At 44.4% G+C, this 21,920-nt stretch overlaps 1 protein-coding gene across 2 annotated transcripts in view; it reads left to right on the plus strand.

Moving 5' to 3' along the window:
- Window positions 1–21,920, plus strand: part of ATG4A (autophagy related 4A cysteine peptidase) — a 159,667-nt gene that overhangs the window by 23,237 nt on the left and 114,510 nt on the right. For both annotated transcript variants that reach the window (XM_085608159.1, XM_085608160.1), the window contains exons 2-3: window positions 13,872–13,994; window positions 15,479–15,550. In XM_085608159.1, the coding sequence (XP_085464285.1) occupies window positions 13,872–13,994; window positions 15,479–15,550 (195 nt within the window). The remainder of the gene's footprint in view (window positions 1–13,871; window positions 13,995–15,478; window positions 15,551–21,920) is intronic.

Genomic DNA, 21,920 nt, shown 5'->3' on the forward strand with positions numbered 1-21,920 from the left:
GGCCCGCTACCTGACATTACTCGGCTGTTGCATCATGTGATTTGATGAACAGTCAAAGACTTGTTTTCAGAAGTTCTTATGAGTAGGTTCCATGGCTCCGCTCTCGAAGAAGGATCCAGAAGCATTTCGATGTACCTAGTTTTTACGTTTGTGCATCGATTGGCTGGGTGTTGCTCTATTTTTAATGCTCATAGTTGTTGCTTGGTGAGGACCTGCCTTTGCGGGTACCTTGGGCCCTTGCCTCTCAATGGCTTGTAAGTCATACAGAGGGAATTTTATCTCAGCTTATGCTGGCCTCCTAATACCTGTTCGTTGTGTGCCCTGGGAGGCCAGTATAGATTGTGTTACACTCAGTGCTTAATTTGAGCTGGTGGTTGCAGATGGGGGCCTCCTGCAAGTATTTATGGGGACGGCACTTATTTTTCCATATTAGGTATTGAACACGAGCAAGAGAGGGAGAAAAACACAAACTTGAAAGACGGAGGAAGAGACATATGGAAAAACAATCACAAAGGGAGAAAACAGGAACCTGCAAGAGTGAGATAAAAGGGCAGGGAGTGTCTGATGGCGGATTAAAGACTGCGCATCCTTGGTATTCGGCGCACCAACATTTAAGTGCTCCATCTACAGGTTTTGGAGTAGAACTTTGGGTACCAACATTCAATCATTTACAAATTAAGCACTAGTTGCTACACTGTTTGTGCTTTGACTAATAATAGCTTGTTAGGTATCACTTTGAAAGACCTGTTGTGGGCTTATCAAGATTTTAGAGTGGTTTTTGAGCCTACGCATTGCTTGCTATTAGTTGAATTTATTGTAACTTTCATTTGTTTGCTTTTTATTTGATGGCTTACTTTCTTCTCTCTGTGGTTGTCCCTCTCCTGGAGAATACCATTTTACCATATTTTGAATGGCTGTCTTGTGTCCTTCCACTGCTCACTTTAAAGGTACTACTTTTTTAAGTCGAGCATTCGAGACCTCTTGTATACACTTTAGTATATACTTCTATGTGTATGTACTTTGTGGGCTCTGGAGATCAGCCCTAGGACTTGTCTGCTTCTGCTTAGGGACTTTCTTTTCTGCTCAACTGTCTCTATTTAACTGTCTTGATAAAAAAACGACCAGTAGAGGACAGTAAAATACCATAATTGCTTTCTGCTTGTTCAACTGCCTCAGTTTAACTGTCTTGATAGAAAACGACGAGTAGAGGTCACTAAAATACCAGAATTGCTTTCTACTGAGGGATTTTCTTTTTTGAAATTTTTCTGGCAACTGCCTCTATTTAACTTTCTTGATAGAAAACGACCAGCAGAGGTCAGTAAAATACCAGAACCACTTTAGATTCCAGTCCATAGAAATTGTCTTCCACGAGCACCCGTAGTCAGTAATATTTTTTTTAAATCTTGTATTCTCAGTGATATGACCACCGAAGGCTCTGATTTTATATTAGAAACAGAGCGTTGGACTATACCATTTCCCGCTGAAAGGCAATATTTCTCTCCATGTGTTTGCATACCTGGCGTGTCACACGGTTTAGTGCTTACTTTCCCTCCATGTTCATGAATAGTAGATGTTTCAGCAGCCAGGCTAATGTGCTGCATAGCTAAATACTTATAAGATCCCAAAGACGAGACCGATTGCATTACAAATGCTTGTCCTTTTTGGTTAATCTCTCTCCCTTGTGTACTTCTCCCATCAAATACCTGCCCCCCACTCTGTAATGCTTCCTCTCTTGTGTGCTTATTCCCTCAACCTCCACCACCCTGCAGCTGTGTCCCTCCCTTTTGCGTTTCTACCCCACCCCTGAGTTGCTTTGTCTACATCGTGTGCTTCTCCCCATCCCCCATGTATTGCTCTCTCCCGCTTTTGCTTCCCTTCTCCTTCTCCCTCCACCTACTCCTCTGTTACCCCCACCCATGGCACTTTATTTTTTATTTGTGCTTTTGTGGTAAAAAATGTAATTTTTTGTTTACTGATCTAAGCAGCAAAGGTCATTCTGGACCGGTAAATAATTTTTTTAAATTAATCGGCAGCCATGTCATTCTGTAGGCATGTGTGGACTTACTGAATGACTTGATAACGGCAGTTCCATCAGTGTGCGTTTTTTGTTTTGCCCATTGGCAAACAGTAGTGACAAAGCCAATAGGTGAAAAAGGCTTATTGGCTTCACCAAATCATGTTTTTAGGTCTGGCATAGAGACATCTTTTAGTGGCCTATTTTCAAAGACCTGCTGTTGACAGTGTCAATGATTACTGTGTGCTGTGGGCCAGCCCATTTATTACAACTGGTTGGCTTTCTTCGCAATCTCATGTGCTTGCTTCTCAGTCAATGGCTTTTCTTTCTCTTAATGTGTTACTTCTTTACTATCCTTTTGATTAGATAACTTGTTACTTTCCACTGCCCACATTCAAGGAACAACTTTTTATTTCTTTCAGCCCTCCATGGAAGTAAATGTGTTTTGTTACTCTCTCCCTCATGTTCTCTTCCCCTCTCAAATAAACGCCTTCCTGCACACTCTGTGCTGCTCCATTTTCAAACTCTTGGCTGTAGGTCTTTAAACGCCTCCAGGCTTTTTTTTCCTTTCTCCTCTCGCACTCCACCAAGGTTCCCTGTTGCTCTTCCACCTTCCTCTACACTTCCAGAATTGCCTTCTCTCCCTACCAATTCCCCTGCTGCTTCCCTGCCCCTCCCGTCACAGCCTTTGTGTTTAAAAAAAAAAGCTTTAAAAGAAAAATATATTTTGGAGGGCCCAGCAGCTGCAATTAAACATTTGCGAGCATTCGTGACAAGAATTTTCAATTCTATTAAGGACACGGAGGTGAGGATTATGCTTCTCATTTCTTTGCTTTTATTAACAGCAGCCAATAAAACTCTTTAGTCACAAAAAACGACAAGACCCATGAGCACTCAGTGCCCCATGACCATAGAGACTGTCCCTATATAAGCTGTAACAGAAGTAACCATTTCCTCTTTCTTTGCATGATCTCAGAACCATTAAGTCCAACAATTCAAAACTCCATCTTAGAACTTTAGTTTACGGAGGAAGAGTCCTTCCTGAAGAAAAAAACAAGACATCTCGACGACCAACATGAAACAACGTCTGATCCTGGGGAAGGGTCCCCGAACTTGAAACAACCGGAAATAACCGGAAGGCATCTCAGGAGGGAAGATATTCCTCTTTGCCCAGCGTAGAGCTGTTTCCTGCTTCACTTGTCATTTGACCCTGTAACAGAGAGAAAGATCCGTAATACTGGGAATCCCATCAGATTCCGTAATCATCATAACCAGATAAATAGGGGGGGGGAACATATGTGATATACTGTACAGTCATGACGTAATAATATCCACATAAGTTTATTAATCACAATATACAACTCTGAATAACAGCATTGTTAACAACACCTACATAATCCTCGCCTCAGTGTATTTAATAGAATTGAAAATTCTTGTCACAAATGTTCGCACATTTTTAATTCTCTGTCAGGACCGGAGGCTCTGATTATGCTTGTTCAAAGCTTAGCCACCACTACTGACGCTACAGCATGAATCGGCTTATAATAGAACGACTTATAGGTGGTCTCAGTAGACCAATCAGCCGCATTCATTATATCAGCCAGGCTTACTACCAGGAAAAAAGACTTGGAGGCCATCGCCCCTCGTACAGAGTGAGCACCAAATTGTGAGACATCAATACCAGCCTCGCTCATGATCCAACGCACCCATCTAGACAAAGTGGCCGGTGTCACTGGGCGAAAAGGCTTCTGCAAAGCAATGAACAATTGACCATTCATATCTGAACGAAATTCAACCGTACTTACCTCATACGCTTTTAAACACTGAACCACGCACAATTTTGGGTTATCCGGAAAAGCGGGATAAGAGACTGAACTAGTATTACATTTGGTACGTCTAGATATCACAAAAGAGACTCCTTCAGGGGAGAATCGACGTCCCGCTAAATCTAATGCACGGATGTCAGAAACTCTCTTGCAGGAGACTAAACATAACAACATCGCCAGTTTGGCGGAAAGCTGTTTTCCTGAAAAGTATTTGTTGGTGGGCCAATTTTCGAGGAACCGCAAAACTACAGAAACGTTCCATAGGACCGAGTATTTTGGACAAGGGGGTTTTACCATCCGAATACCTCTAAGTAATTTGCATATCAATGGATGCTCACCTATTGGTTTACCATCCACTTGTATATGTCCTGCCGAAATGGCCGATCAGAAATTATTTACCGTTCTGTATGCCAAGCCAGATGAGGCCAGGGAGGCTAAATAGTTCATGACCATGGAGACATTTGCTGTAGAGGGAATGACCACCCGTTTAGAACACCAGCTACACCAATTCCCCTGCTGCTTCCCTGCCCCTCCCGTCACAGCCTTTGTGTTTAAAAAAAAAAGCTTTAAAAGAAAAATATATTTTGGAGGGCCCAGCAGCTGCAATTAAACATTTGCGAGCATTCGTGACAAGAATTTTCAATTCTATTAAGGACACGGAGGTGAGGATTATGCTTCTCATTTCTTTGCTTTTATTAACAGCAGCCAATAAAACTCTTTAGTCACAAAAAACGACAAGACCCATGAGCACTCAGTGCCCCATGACCATAGAGACTGTCCCTATATAAGCTGTAACAGAAGTAACCATTTCCTCTTTCTTTGCATGATCTCAGAACCATTAAGTCCAACAATTCAAAACTCCATCTTAGAACTTTAGTTTACGGAGGAAGAGTCCTTCCTGAAGAAAAAAACAAGACATCTCGACGACCAACATGAAACAACGTCTGATCCTGGGGAAGGGTCCCCGAACTTGAAACAACCGGAAATAACCGGAAGGCATCTCAGGAGGGAAGATATTCCTCTTTGCCCAGCGTAGAGCTGTTTCCTGCTTCACTTGTCATTTGACCCTGTAACAGAGAGAAAGATCCGTAATACTGGGAATCCCATCAGATTCCGTAATCATCATAACCAGATAAATAGGGGGGGGGGAACATATGTGATATACTGTACAGTCATGACGTAATAATATCCACATAAGTTTATTAATCACAATATACAACTCTGAATAACAGCATTGTTAACAACACCTACATAATCCTCGCCTCAGTGTATTTAATAGAATTGAAAATTCTTGTCACAAATGTTCGCACATTTTTAATTCTCTGTCAGGACCGGAGGCTCTGATTATGCTTGTTCAAAGCTTAGCCACCACTACTGACGCTACAGCATGAATCGGCTTATAATAGAACGACTTATAGGTGGTCTCAGTAGACCAATCAGCCGCATTCATTATATCAGCCAGGCTTACTACCAGGAAAAAAGACTTGGAGGCCATCGCCCCTCGTACAGAGTGAGCACCAAATTGTGAGACATCAATACCAGCCTCGCTCATGATCCAACGCACCCATCTAGACAAAGTGGCCGGTGTCACTGGGCGAAAAGGCTTCTGCAAAGCAATGAACAATTGACCATTCATATTTGAACGAAATTCAACCGTACTTACCTCATACGCTTTTAAACACTGAACCACGCACAATTTTGGGTTATCCGGAAAAGCGGGATAAGAGACTGAACTAGTATTACATTTGGTACGTCTGGATATCACAAAAGAGACTCCTTCAGGGGAGAATCGACGTCCCGCTAAATCTAATGCACGGATGTCAGAAACTCTCTTGCAGGAGACTAAACATAACAACATCGCCAGTTTGGCGGAAAGCTGTTTTCCTGAAAAGTATTTGTTGGTGGGCCAATTTTCGAGGAACCGCAAAACTACAGAAACGTTCCATAGGACCGAGTATTTTGGACAAGGGGGTTTTACCATCCGAATACCTCTAAGTAATTTGCATATCAATGGATGCTCACCTATTGGTTTACCATCCACTTGTATATGTCCTGCCGAAATGGCCGATCAGAAATTATTTACCGTTCTGTATGCCAAGCCAGATGAGGCCAGGGAGGCTAAATAGTTCATGACCATGGAGACATTTGCTGTAGAGGGAATGACCACCCGTTTAGAACACCAGCTACACCATCTGTTCCATGCTGATGAATACCTCTTATGGGTGTTGACGAACCATGCCTCGTTAATGAACTTGTGAGCCTCTCTTGAAAGGCCTGGGATCTCCCATCTATCCCTCAAACTCACCATGCCACCAGAGGAAGTTAACCTGCCTCTATCAAGGGATGCGGGGCCCTCTGATGGTCCAGCAACAAGTTCCATCTCTGCGTAAGAAGGATCGGCGCAGCACACAACATTTCTAGAATGCTCGGGAACCAAGCTTGCGCCCTCCACAGAGGGGTGATTAGAATTAGGTCTGCCTGTTGACGTCTGGTCTGAGCCAGTACCCTGGGTATCATTATAAATGTAGGAAATGCATAGCATAGGACTGGGGGCCAGTTCTGTAGAACGCGCCTGAATCAATCGCCTCCGGATCCGGGCGCCAGCTGTAAAAATTCGGTAGTTGCCTGTTGAGATGTGATGCAAACGAATCCAACTGGCATAGGCCCCACAGTGGTTCAGAAAACGGAAAACCCGAGGTTGAAGCCTCCAATGCCTGAAGTCCCGCAGATAACAAGAGTGCCAATCTGCTACCTCGTTGCTGCGTCCCTGTAGATATTCTGCCACCACCGATATTCTGTGGGTCAGGCAGTAATGCCAAAAATCCTTGGCAATCTCCGCCAGAATTCGGGACTTCGTACCTCCCAATGTGTTCACATATCGGACTGCTGACACGTTGTCCATTCGTAAGAGAATGCAGCAGTCCGTCTTCTGCAGAGATAGACTGTGGATCGCGAACGAGCCTGCCAGCAGCTCCAAACAATTCATGTGTTAGGAGAGCTCCTCCTGAGACCATCGTCCCCCTGTGGATATCGGGCCGCACCAGGCTCCCCAACCCCAATGATGGCGTCCGACTTTATCACCACTTCGGGGCTGGATCCGAATATGGCTCTGCCATTCCACGACTCCATGTGGTCTAGCCACCACAGCATCTCCAACCTCACCTTTGCGGAGATGTTGAATCTTTAAGCGTTGGAGAGCGCGCGGTAATGGAGGGTTCCCGGGAAATTGGCTTGGATCGAAGATGCCAGTAGACCCACTATCGGAGCCACTGACCTCAAGGATACAATCTGCCTGTTCCAAATAAACTTCAACTCTTTCCTGATTGCTCTGATCATCCGAGCTGTGAGTAGAAGCTGGCAGCTCCAGGAATCGATCTGAAAACCCAGAAATTCGATAGTTTGCGTGGGAGAGAGAATTGACTTTTGGGGATTCACCACAAACCCCAGACTCTGGAGTAAATTGATGGACCATTACGAATGGACCATTCGAGATGCGTGATCGCCCGCTGAGGGCAGCGCGCCATGATGATGATATAATCCAAATAGACTATTAACCGAACCCCGTGCAATCTCAAGGATTCCACCACTGGGCGGAGAAGCCATGTTGCTGACGAAAGCCCGAAGGGAAGGACTTTGTACTCGTAACAAACATCCTGCCAGAGAAACTGAAGGAACAGACGATGTGGGGCGAAAATGGGCACAGATAGGTACGCGTCTTTTGAATCCAGATGGACCATCCAGTCTCTTTCTTGCAAGAGGTCGTTGTTGATTTGTTCATAATAGGCTGTCAACACTTTCTCTGTGTTTTAACTAACACGTTGTATTATATAGCACCTCTGCCGATTGGACTACAGTATTGCTCATCTTTGCAAGTGTTGGGACCCCTAATGCTGTCCATCACTCATCCTCTTGTCGTGTATTTCCACAATGTGCTGCAAGTGCTTGCCTTTTCTCACTGGGATGTACAGTCTTATGGCATGTGCTGTGCTTATTGTGGTCCAATATCGGAAACTGTTAACAAAAAATATTAATTTTAATCTCTGCCGTTCGTGTCTCACGCAGCTGGTGGGTGGCTTACATCTGAGAGCCAATATATAAGAATCTTCAGGTTCAAAGACACCGAAAGATCTGGGGCAAATAGCAGCAGTAGTCTGCAACATGTAGGTTGAAGCTACCTCGTGATAGTTCAGGATAATTTAAGATTCTGGGGGAGCTGAGATGAAACATGTAATGCTCCATGCCTCTTGGTCATGTGGTAATCCTGGAAATTTAAACAAATCACCGTTTGCACAATTGGATCCTGCAACTTTGAACTTGCCAATCTCCTTTCAGAGCAACTGAGCTTTTGTTTGGAACCATCTCCTTCCACAGGCCCTGAGCCTGCAGGTCCAAGATTATCCCACAGGCCCTTTCTCCTCCATGCAACCGTTTGGATCTTCACCACGGCTACTGTGAGGTCCCCCTAATCTTTTATCACCATTGAAGTGTAACATTTTTTTAGCTTACTTGTTTTAGACTTATTTGAGTCATTACTTCCTTTCGCATCATCCATCTGCATAGGAAGTGACTTAACTTCCTGCCTTCTTTCTACTTCAATTAACTTTTCAAGGCATCCCTAGGTGAAGGCAGAGACAGAGAAGGACATTGCCTGTTTGGACATATTAGGGCCACAAAGTTCCTTGTGCCAGAACCACTGTTCAATTGAAACTTGCAGGGTTAAGATATAATCATATGCCTCACCCATACTTTCAATCCCATAATCACATACAGACCGAGATCACCCAATTACTTTCAGTGGTCATCCTACAAAGTCCCATCTCTTGCAGATCTCGTTAACATACTCCACTCCCTCAAAGTCAATGCTTATGAAGATGATATTTTACCCCCGTGCGTCATCAAACCTCTCAGAGGGTGCACTCTAAACCCTACTCACCACTGTCAGTGCCTCCCTCACTCAAGGCATCTTTCTAGAAGCTCTCAAGACTGGTTAGATCCTCTCATTCTTAAAACCTACACTAAACCCTGATGACCTAACTACTGTCCCTTCATTCACCTACAATTCATTGACAAGATTATTGAAAAAGCAGCCTATGTTCAACTCCAAGATCACAGTAGTGCAAACCATCACCTGCACGAGTAACAGTCTGGCATGAGTTCACTCTGCAGCATGGAGGCAACTACCTTACACATCATAGACAATGCCCTCCTGACCACACATGAATTTGACCCCTGCCAGCTGATATTCCTGGACCGCTCCGCTGTGAAGTTGCCCGTGGTTCCATACTGTAGCCTATCATCTGCTATCTGTACGTGGAACCACTTGGTGCTCTACTGACAGGTAACAGCATTAACATCGGACTGCAGACTTCTCAACCTATGGAAAAACATTCCTGTTTCCATTGAGACCGCCCCAGTGGTGCTCCAATTTAGGAAAGAGTTGAAGTCCCACCTCTTTTTTTAAAAAAAACCTACATCACAATGCATTAATAGTCCACCATTCAACTACCTCTCCTGTTGCTTGTTGACTTTATAGTTGTCTTTGACTCTGCACTGTGCTCTGCTGCCTTTTGATTAGCCATAAAACTGAGGTTGTATGTATTACTGACTTATGGTTGTATTAAGGGGCTGAATTCTATTCTCTGGGCGCCATCGTTCCTGGGCTCTACATTTGCTTCAGCTCTTTTATTCTTTCTATAAAGTGTATTGCTGCAGTGAGTATTTGGGTACAAGTGCCTTTTTGGGCAGTGCTTTGTGTTCCCCAAACAGGGACACAAGAAGACTATTATTTGGGGTAGTATACCAAGAAGAGGTCTGGATGGAACTAAACCCGATCTTTGGTTTATACGAGGTTTAGAGGCAAAAGGAGTTTTTGGAGGTCGCTAATGCCTCCTCCTCCTCCTTGTTTTTAAATCAAGTGCATTGCTTCAGCAGCCCTCCAAACCATCTCTGGGATGACAGGTACACCGTGGATAGCCTTTCCACTACATGCAGAGCTTAAAATAGTTACTCTGGGTATAGAGTGGATGGAATGTGTTTTGCCTGTGTGGTTCACAGGAGTATCTTCAATGGTAAAGGGAAATCTGATGTTGTTCATCTGTTGTTTGCTTCCTATGATAGTACTTTTTTTCTGTAAGATTTAGTTTTTGCAATATCATTTGATGCATGTACCATTTTCAGGTTCAATGCTGAATCTGGATGCACACCAGTTGGCAAATGGCAGGCGATGCTGTGTGTTGCGACACAGCTATACCTCATTTATTTCAACAACCACACTGATCTTATTTTTTTTTTAACACTTTAATATCACTGTAACCTTTTTAACCAAAATTGATGGTATGGTTTACTTATTGGGCTGTGGTAAGCTATCAACGTCTGAAAGATTCCATTAGCAAGCGTAATGAAATTACAGTTATTATATGATTTTTCTGTGTCCCTCCACACATCTACTGTAGAATTAAGTACTGCAAGTTCAGCTAGCGCTAATCTGTTTGCTCTTTGCAGCAGGCATCACTAATGCCACCATCAACACAAGCCTCATCGACCCAGACACTGCCACCTTCACAAATAAAACTGTCACATACCCCATGGGTGTAGCATCTCCAGCAAAGCACTCATCTCCACAAGCAAAACTTCCGCAGTGCCACCATCGCGACAAACAATATATATTAAGCAGAATCTCCTCTCCCAACATCAGCAAAAATAGCAACATCTCCAGTGTAGGTATTACTACACCCCGTATCACAAAAGACGCTGCTCACATACCACCACCATTATAAACTCCAACAGCAACGCCATTACCACACTCCATATTTCACTGAGAAACCACACCTCCATCTGCAGTATACATAGTATCACCACAAGCACTCTAGTCACCCTGGCAAACAGACGTCACCATAATAAATGTTCCCGCTTCTCAAATGAAGCATCTGAATGCGCCACTGCCACAGCAAGAACCTCGTAAGCATTCATCACCAGAAGCTCCTCTGTTGCAAACATCAGCAGTGCCACGATCACCACAAACACCATCAGCATATTAGCAATACCTCCAGCATTAGTACTACCACACCCTCTATCCCAAATTACACGACCCATATACCACTGTCACCGCAAACCACTGCGATAAGCTCCAACAGCCACATAACATGACATGTATTTGTAAAGCGCACGTTCACCCGGAGGTAACTTGGTGCTGAATAACAGATGTTTATTGATACCCAACTCAATGGTACTCATTTTATCTACCTCAGATGGGTGAAAGAATGAGAGGACCCGTCGGGATTTGAACCTGTGACCATGACGTCGAACACAGGCTCCTGCAATGGACATATTAGTCCACAGAGCCACCAGACCCGGCTTCAACACCATCACCACAAACACCATGCCATGGAGCAGCCATGCTACCATCTGCAGTACATACAGTGTAGTCAGCACCAACACCACCAGCAAGCACTACTGTCACCAGAGGCAATACAGAAATCATTATCAGAGGCGCATTCACCTTCACAAATGCCAACATCCACATAACACCACCACCAAAACAACCAACACCACAAACACCACTTCATTGAGCAGTAGCAACTTCACCATGATTGGCAATTCAAGCAACAACATGAGCACCACCTCATGCACTGCCATCAAGGCAGGCACCAACAGCACGCCTGTGTCACCAATACCACTAGTGAAGGCACTACTCCTTTAGGTACCACCATCACAAGTCCCACCATTCATACCACTGTTGCCTCAAACAGCAAGAGCTGCAGTTGGTACCCTGTACATTATAGGAACCCATCATCTATAGCTTTGACCCCTAGTGCCAGAACAGCCATTGTTCCATTGGGCTTGATTCTAGTATTACAAGTTGGAGAGCTCATGCCAGCAGCCTTAGGGCTGGTAGAACATCACAAAGAAAACATCCAAAGCATTTTCTACTATTTGGCTCTCGGCTGTTGAGATAACTAAAACTTCCCTTCCATGCCTCAGAAAAAATAAAGTACTATGTGCATAAAAAGCCAGTGATTCATTTAACAGCTAATCACATTTCCAATTTCGTCATATCGGTCCTAGAGCTAAAACTCTCTTTTGAAGCAAGTTTTAATTTTTCCACCTTTCATCACTATACGTAGCCTGACAACTTCTGATGTCTTTCGTGTGGCCGGTTAATATGGACTGGCCCTGCTTCCCCTCTGTCAGCTGCATGTATTTAACTCTCTGCCCATTGGACCACATGAACAGCTGTCATTCTTAGCATTCCAAAGTATTTGCTGTCCTCAAAGGGTTCATAGAGCTGTGTTCACTTTTAATACGTGCATTTGATTGAGGGCTATATGTATTGGGAGTGTTAAAGTAAGTATTCTGTGGGGGGTAATCTCCTTTATAATACATGGGATTCTGCAATCCCTGTATAAACGACAGTCTCTAATTTCTCTATTATCAGCGACTTGTGACGCACCTAGTCGCCGATTATAAAGAAAAGATGTCAGAAGTCAACTGTAATAAGTTATTATTATAGCAGCTGAGGTGAAAGGCAGGCACGTCGCAGAGCAGCTGTTTCAAGCAATGAAAATAACAGATTTTTTTTCTTTCTTCTGCTCTATTTCTCTAGCTTACAGTGACCACCAGAAAGAACATGATTCGTTTTTACATTCCTAAAATATTTAAAAAGCTAGACACTTTCTGTATGCCCCTTCAGCTTTCAAGCTAGTGCAGCTTTTTTTAAACTGTTTCTAATATCTGTGTGCGACAAATAACTAACAGGTTTTGATGTGTTTAATTTTGCAATAGGGGTTTTATTTTTATTCTTCATGTTTGCAAACATGCTCGCTCTTTTATATGAAAGAGCTGTGCACTAAGGTTTTAAGTGGTTTGTGTGAAAGGTGATAATGTGACCATGTATTATATGGAATAAAGTACCCCCTGGTGTACATGATAAGGATATTGCAAGTCACCTCGGAGTTCCATAAACTTATAAAGGAAATCGGGCTTCGGCCTCGTTCCTCCTTATGTTTATAGAACTCTTTGATGACTTGCAATATCCTTATAATGAATGGCGGGGATACTTAAACCCTTATACAACAGCGATTTACTTATCTTCAATAACGTTCTTTCAGATAGATATGATTACTTACCCTCTCCCATTCTCCCCAAACGAGATTTCTGATAATGTTTCATTTTTGTGCACTGTATTTTTATGTCCTTGGGAGTTGTGGAAAGTTGACAAAAATATCACTGGTGCATCTAACACCTTTTATAGTGATCAGCATGTCACTTCTAGAGGAGATGCAGGACACAGTTGAGGCTGAGCACTAGTGTGTGATGCCCTAGTCTGCATTGCATCACAAGATTTACTTGCAAGGCAACTCTGCTGAGAATATTCATGGGTTTTCTGACTGCATTGGAGTGCAGCAGCTGCCTTCTTACCGCATGTGAATTTACAGAACCCTTCAAACATCCTCTTGTCTAACAGCATTACTGCTTTGCACATTTCTGACCAAAAAGGGAAATCAAAGTATTCTTTGGGGTTGATAGAAGTTGTTTGTGTCCCTGTTTGTGTACATCGTCTAATAATTATGAAAAATCTTAAATGTCATGCGCGTGAAATCCACAATGTGCTGCATTGAGTTTTGTGGCCAGCCCGTTGCGGGCTTGACCTTGAATGCATTGCTTTGTGTTCACCCACTCCTTCTGCTATGCAAGATCGAGAGAATGGCTGCGATAGGATGACCAGGGCTTGTTTTCATGTAGGTGCTCGGTAACACATGGTTCTGTTGTTAGCATTGGTCTCTCACTTTTAGGTGAAGTTGGAATAGAATATTAGGTAATCCCTTCAGCATATCCTGGCACAGCTAGCTTGATTTTCATAGTCCTCTTTGCCAGTGCAGCATGGCTCAAAGGGTACCTCACTGCCCTTCCATCCAAGTGGACCACCCATGTGTACCTGATGACAAACATCACTGGTGCCTCCTTCCTGGAGGAAAGGCTTAGTTGAGGGCAGTTGCAAGTAGGCTTGACTGTTTATTCTCTACCTCTTTTAGGTTTACATTCAGTTTTTGCCAAGCGTGGGAATTCGATTACTTCCTCCTATGACAGTCTAGAAGATTTTCCAGATACCAATGAGCCTGTATGGATTCTGGGAAGGCAGTATGACATCACAGCAGGTGAGTGCCTGGTAAGATGTAACATGGAAATCACACTGTAGTCTCTTGTGAGCATTAGAAGTAAATGCATGCGCTTAAAGGAAGGGATCTTGTCATAAAGCTGCAGTTAGTCTTGCTTTGTTTAAATGAGACTTGCTTCACTCCAGGCTGTGCTCCTGTTCTTTTAGACTTAAACCACAGACCTAAATAGCATTGCATAGACTTGCATGATTGAGTTTGCAGCACGTGAAATGGAGTAACAGCTTTCAGAATTGCTGCTTGAACCTGAAAAGCCTTCCACGTATACTAATCTAAGACCAGAGGAAGATAAAAAGGCGTGCCTCGTCTGGTAGTACATGAGTGTGTCTTAAAGGAATGCCAAGCCAATCTCTTGATATGCCTCATGAACAATACACACAAATGTCAGCCTTATTCTGTTGTTTATTGCAAACCTGTGTTAAGAAGTCAAAGCCGGAACATCAAATTGCTATATCTAGCCTAGTAGTAGAATTCTGTTACACTGCAAATTGTAGACATTGAAATTGTTTTAAACACAAGCCCAGATTGACCCTATTATGACAGTGTGTGCCGAAGAAATAATGGCATTAACTACACTGATTTGTTATGAAAAGGAGTGCCAGGTGGTGTCCTTCTTAGGGTTGAGTTAGAAAAGCATCACAAGTGACATCAATGACCTGAGCATTTGGAGGAGAGCAGCAGAGGCCCAGACTTGTAGGCCTAACCAGGACAAGGGCCAGTAGATGTAAGTTAGATATCCATGTGTCAAAGCAGGGATTTGATGAGCAGTATGTCTCGTTCATTGGGATTCGGCTTTAAACAGTCGTTTTCACCTCATCCAGAGAAACAAGCAGAAGAAAGCAAGCTGCAGTAGCCGACGGGATCAGATCATTCTCGCTGGAGCAGGATAGAAGCACCTTCGTGATTCATAAAAGTGTAACCCAAACGAGAGTAAGACTTCAGCGCAGGGGCTATGACAGAAATTGTATAATCGCGGTAAAAGAGCGGATCCATACAAGACTTCCCATTTAAATTGCTTGAATGTCATTTTAAAGGGAGCGCACAGCCCACAAGAGGTTTCTAAAATAAAATATATATATTCTGTCTAGTACTGTACCTCACAAGACGAAATTTGAACTACTTGAGGTCTTAAGCAAGAAATTGCCATTTCTGAGTCATTGTACTAGATCCTACCCATTGATGCTTCTTGACTGGGCCGTCTGCTTCCACATCCTTGGCAGTCTGAGATCTTCCGGGTGGCTGACCTCAAACTTGGAGATGTGTTTGTGTCGCTACATTGCAGCAGGTGATATACCTCTCTGTGAAAATTGATTATACAAGGGAAGCAGGCGTAAACAACCTTGTCTGATTCATATTGTGTAAACTCTAGTAGACAGACATTGTGCTTTCGATAAACAGACATTGTACAGCAGGTTTAGCATATTGTAGAGCCACTAACTAACAGGATGTTTCTTTTTTAATTACAGACAAATCAGACCTGTTAAAAGACGTCAGCTCTCGCCTGTGGTTTACGTACAGAAAGAAATTCTCTCCCATTGGTAAGTTTTCTTGTTCTATTGTATGTGCATCAGAGCAAGGAATGAAAACTAGCATCTGCATTCAAGGTGAATATGCTTGACTTTCGACAACTGAAACAAGCAGTCTGATGTAAAGAGCAGTTCTTGTTTTGCTGCTTATTTCTGTTTGGTGGGGTGGACTAAACCAGATAGAAAGATAGAGGAAATAAAATAAGAGATTTGTCGAAGAAGGAAGGATCCGTCCATTTGTGTGTTCTACTTCTCTGGTGCATTTTAGTTTCAGCACCATGGACATACTTCAGAGTGAAGCTTTCTAAAGTCCTCTATCAAATGATATTTCCTAACCTTTGTAAGGCGATCAAAAAAGCGATAATTGTCAACTATATTAAACTCTACCAAAACACTACACACAAAGCTACAATGTAAATAATACGTATCTTGCCACCTTTGGGCATTTGTGCAAGTAAGAATCTTACCAGATGTTATAATTAGTAATCTAGGGACACAGTAGTGGGTCCTCTGTGTAGGCACTTGACTATTTCAGGACAGCCCTATTGAACAGTCAAGACTTACTTCAGTAGGTGGATGGAGTTAGACACCCTGATTCGGTATGACACAGTAAAGACATTCAATAACATCAATTTGTAGTCAGAGCTTTACCTTACAAAAGTAATAGGACTTTTAACAAGTGAGAAAATATTCCAGTTCAAAAGATACATAAAAACAGAATATGCTACTTGTTTCCGGGGCTGAAATAAGATCCAAACATAATTAAAGCTTCTTAGCTCTAGATTTCTGTTCTCATTGGCCCATTAGCCAATTCTGGTGAATTCTTCTAACTGCAGATTCAGAATATCCCCATGCAACAGACTGGATGGGTACGATTTTTGAGCATAGGCCCTGTACGCCTGTTGGTGGCTTCATGTGGCTCCGCATTCAGTCCACTCTGCTCCAGAAGTAACGTCTGAATCCATATATAGGAACCACCCAAGTCAACTGACATCAGTTTCTTTCTTTCCATGCCTTTGTGAGCTGATCCAGAACAAACTTCTAACTTTTGTTGTCAATTAATGAGTTTTTTTGCTACAAAAAAAAGAATTCTTTCCAGTGTACATTAGTACATGTTGGCTTCTAAAAGTTCAGGGTTTAAGTCTTGTAGGAACTGTCGCAAACAGATATCTTTGACATATCCCCATGAGGTGTGTCTCTGATGTTTGAGTTCGGGTGACAGTTGTGTGCCTTGATGCACAACATCTGGGAATATAAAGCCAAGCTGTACATCACAAATTCTACAGGAAGTTGTGAAGACCTGCTGATGCTCGAAGTTAAGGACGTGGACCAGTTCCCGCTCTCTGGACCATCCCCACAACAGGCCTTACTCGTGGTCAAAGTCTTTAGGTAACTGAAACTATAAATAAGAGGAACAAAAATTCCAAGCGGGCCATGTTGCAGCCTCGTCACTCTTCTGAAAAGTCACAAGGATGTCAGTGTCCCCCTTGGTCTCGTTCCCCCTCCCCTACCAAAGAGCTGATGCTGCAGCTTAACCCGTTGCACCCTGAATTTACGGGGCTGTCGGTGATGCCACAACAGATTAAGGTATTTAAGGAGGCCATGCTTTGACTCTTTCTCACCCTACTGGCTCTTTCTGGTACGCCTTTGGGCCCATAGGATCTGCGGAGGCCTCCTATCTGGTTGCCACTTGTAAACCACCCTTGGAGTCACCTTTGCCTTCTGAACCCACTTTGGGTTCAACTCTGACTTAGAAGTCGATTCCACTACTGGCACCACAATCCATGCTGATTCCTGCCACATTAATGCCAGCCCGTCTCTGGGGAAGGATGCCAAATCCATTGTCCTGTCTGACTCAGAAACAAATCCCTCTCATCCTTGGCATAAGACAGTTCTGATGCACCGAGATCCAAATACTCTGACTCTGATAAGGACAGTGCCTCTGCCTAGGAGCCGCCCTGCATGCTTCAGCAATTTTTCGGATCGGACTCTGACCAGAGTCAACTAGCTTTTGGAGTTGATGGTAGGGATAAATGTTCTACATCTTGATGACTGCCAGTTGAACTGTGGCATGCGACCTCCCTCCCAAAGCAGTGGATGTCATCCTTGTGACCTGATGTCCTCCTGCAAAGTATTTGTACTTTGGGAAAAATTGTGGCCTGGTGTAGCATCTGTAATATGGAGCCATTGCAGGCCAAACTGTTGGTTATTTTGCTCATCATTTTGTCCCTGACCCAGTAACCACTTGCAGTCCGCACGGTTAAAAGTTGGTTATCTGTCAGCCCTTTCTGCCTTTTTTGCATTTAACAAACTAACCTTCCTTGATTAAATCACCTTTTGTGATACAATTATTCAAAGGTTTGATCCATTTGTTTTCTCCTAAAGCCTTTGAGATGCCACAGTGGAACCTTAATTTAGTCTCAACTTTCCTTATGTGCTCCCCTTTTGGGCTATTTCACTGCTCTCTTGCGATAACCTCAGTTCATTGGGTGAGTGAGCTTCAAGCATTTTCAGCTCAGCCGCCATAGCCCACCAGCTTCTTTCAGGACAAACTGGTGCTGAGGAGTAGAACAGCCTTTCTACTGAAGGTTGTGACTCTTTTCACATCAGATAGTCCATCACTCTTCTGATGTTGTTTACCCCATCTCACCCTTAAAATGAGAAGGAGAGACTTCATTGTTTATATCCCAATAGAGCGCTCAGCTTTTACATCAATCGTCTGATAAGCTGTTTATGGAGTTCTTTGGTGCAAAGAAAGGCAAAGCAGTGAAGAAAAGGAGTTTGTTCAGGTGGATAGTCCTGTGTATTAAAATCTGCTATGCAGTGGCATAGAAGCAGCCTCAAGCAGGATTGAGGGAACATTTTACCAGAGCCAATACTGCTAACACTGAATGGGCACGCATGGTGCCTCCTAGCTATTTGTCACGCTGCAATATGGGCAGCAGAAAACTACTTCTTCGACAGGCAGTGCTGACGGAAAGGACATTTTGTAAACAATTTTTATTAGAAAAAGAAAGAAAAGGTACAAGGCAATGATCAAATAATAGTCTGGTCTACAATACAATGATACATGTTGCAATACAGAGATCGGTCGATGATCACCATAAACTTTCCAAAGATGAACCAGAGTGACGGTGTCTAGTCTGTTCAGTAAGTATCTTGTACTAAAGGATAGAAGCATACAAACAGAGCGCATACCAAGTGGCAACTTGCAATCGGGTCGGAAACTACATGTTTTAGGGCAAGGTCGCCGCGCCGCTCCCAGGCTCATCCAGCAATAAGCATCTTTCACGTTGCAGTTCAATTAAATGGGATAAACATATGTTGCCTCTCTATTTGTTCCACTTCCCCCATTTCTTGGGGCACCCTCTATGTTTAAACACATCCTTTTCGGCAATCATGGACTATCCATGCCCAATCACGCAAACACGGGGCCGTCCCCACCCCCCATCACTGTGCAATGTTACGTTTTGCGATGGCCCACCCCATTTAGACCCATGTTTGCTCAATTAGTCAGAAGCCAGTACATCGCGCCAGTCCTCATCATCCATGCTCCCCAGGTCCGACTCCCAACTCTGCCGCAGGCGTTGCATAGGATCAGGCTGATTATTTAACAGTTTTTATAGGTAAGGGATATAGCTTTTGTGGGCATAGGGTCAAGTATCAATCTGTCCTCCAGTGGAGAGGATTCAGGTAGGGGAAGCTCCTTGGGCATGGCAGCTGAGACAGCATGGCTGATATGGAGATACCTGAAGGTCTCGTTGGTCGCCAATTGATACCTGGTCCTTAGGTCGGCAAATGTGGCCAGTCTCCCCCTGACCCACATGTTTCCCACCATTGGAATGCCTGTCATATCCAACCTGTCAAAGCCAGGACATTTACTAAGCTGACCCAACATATCCGGTTCCCAGAGTGGCGTAGCTTTTGTAAGTCGGTTGTGCCAGCCCCATTTTGTAGTGATTCCATGCCAGACCTCTACTGTGCATGCGGTAGGCCCCGTGAGGCGAAGCTTACAGGGGTTCGGGTAGAGTGTTCTATTGAATCCTCCCCATCCTAAAAGCCGGCGGTCTTTGCGAAAGTTTGGATCATCGTACTCCCCATGTACCCACCTATTAACCGCAACCAGCTGAGACGCTTGGTAATAGAGCTGCATATCAGGCAATGCAATACCTCAATCATACCATCCCATTGTAAGTTTGTTCATGGCTATACGCGGTGTCCGCCCCTCCCATAGCAGTCCTCACACTACGCCGTCAATACTAGCAACATCTGCGTCGGGATCACATTGGGGGTATTCTGCAGTGCATACAGAAGAGCAAGCATCTTAAAGAAGGGTCCGAGGGAGAGATCGCCAATGTCTAGCGTCCGATTTCAGATGGGTCAGGGGCCCTAGCAGATTGGATTCATAGAATAAAGTCGGATCCGGGGTAATGAAGATTCCAAGGTACTTGAAGCCCCGTGATGCCACAGGTATGTCGTAGCCCCTGGGGCTATGTGGCGGTTCCACCCACAACACGTATAATTGGGACTAGGCCCAATTGATCGTATACCCCGAGTGGACACCAAATATATAGAATATGTGGAGAACCCGACGTAGGGACCGCAAGGACAAGGCCAAATAAAGGAGGATGTTGTCCGCATAAAGCGAAATGCGATCTTCGTGATCCTCAGTCCACTTAAGCCCCCTTATATCCGGGTCGCCCCTGACCCAGACAGCCAGCAGCTCCAATACAAGGGCAAAGAGTAGAGGCGACAGAGGGCACCCCTGTCTCGTGCCCGCTGCAATGGGAAACTACTAGAGACGTGATTGTTAACTGTGACATGCGCAGTCGGTTGGCTATAAAGTAGCTGGATCCATTTGATAAAATTGGGTCCGAAGCCCATCCGAGCCAGTACTGCGAAGAGAAAATCCCACTCAATGGTGTCAAACGCCATGGTGGCGTCCAAATGACAGCAGGATCGCGTCCTCCCTGATCGTACATATTCTGCCAAGGACCCCATTCAACCACCTCAGGTTCAAGGTCGTGTTCCTTCCAGGCATAACCCCGGATTGATCCGGATGCACCAACGCGGTAATATAGGGGATGAGTCTGTTCGCAAGTACTGCACTTGTTTCACCCACTTGCTCGAAGTCGTAGACCCAAACCATGGTCACTATCTCTTGCTCTTCACTGCTACCGGCGATGCCTTTATTTAACAAGATCCACTAAACCATACGCCCCGGCGCTGCCACTGTTAGGTACGCCCAGAGGCAACAGGGGCACTACGGAACCGGAGCTACGTACATGGCATGAGGTAGATGTTGACACACTGGGCGATCTATATACCGATGGTGAGCTCCTCCAGTTTGAGGTGCTCTCCACTGACACTGGTCTGGCTCCCGGGCAGTTTCTATTATATGGTTCACTCCTCCATACATTGACGTCCTCGTGGGGGGACATCGCTACAGAACTCCCAATGCATCACTTTATTCAATACATGCATGTTATGGGGGCGGGATCTCATATTGTTCATTGGCTGGCATCCGCACTTTTACTACACACTACCCTGCCGCTGGCGAGGCTCCGCGCGAAGTGGGAGGCCGACAGGGGGCGCCCATGGTCAGATGGAGAATGGGACGTGGTTTTAGCGGGGCCTGTCAACATACCACGAAACTCTCGCTTCAAATTGATACAGACGTTTGTACTGCACCGCGCCTACCTCTCCCCAGACAACATAGCTAAATATTTTGGAGATAATACAGCTGCCTGTCCGCGCTGTAGGCTCCGAGGTGCGGATCTGTTACATATGCTCTGGTCCTGCACAGCGCTGGCATTGTATTGGCGGAGGGTCACGGCTCTCCTGGAGCAATGCACTGGCGTGCTGGGTCAGCATACTTGGGAGATGTGCATATTAGGCTTATATAAGCGAAATAGGCTGAATAGGATATCCTCCCGCTTTCGAGACTTAGGCTATATTACTGCGAAGCGCCTGATCACTAAGAACTGGAAAAAAGGAGAAGCCCCTGTCGCAATTAGCTCGGAGAAGTCATTTCTTAACTGGGCATGAGCAGAGAGTGTGGCATTACAGAGAGGAGACTGCAGGTCTCCGCAAGTTCCCAGCAGCCCAGCCTTGGGATACGTTGCTGCATAGCTTCACACAACACAGCAGTACTGATGGTCAACCCCCGCACACGTCCTCCACCAATGCGAACCCTTAAGCTTTGTGCGTTAGCAGCTTGACACATAGATAACAATTGTACGTAATGCAAGGATATTGTCCTTGGCGATCATTACCTGCTCTTCCTTTGTTGGCCTGTAGAACATGCCGTGTGACTGAGGGTACTGTTTGGTGCATTTTGGGTTCATTATACCCTATGGTTCTTGTTGGGGAGGGGAAGGGG

Source organism: Triturus cristatus, chromosome 5_2, assembly GCF_964204655.1.
Source record: "Triturus cristatus chromosome 5_2, aTriCri1.1, whole genome shotgun sequence".
Lineage (NCBI taxonomy): Eukaryota > Metazoa > Chordata > Amphibia > Caudata > Salamandridae > Triturus > Triturus cristatus.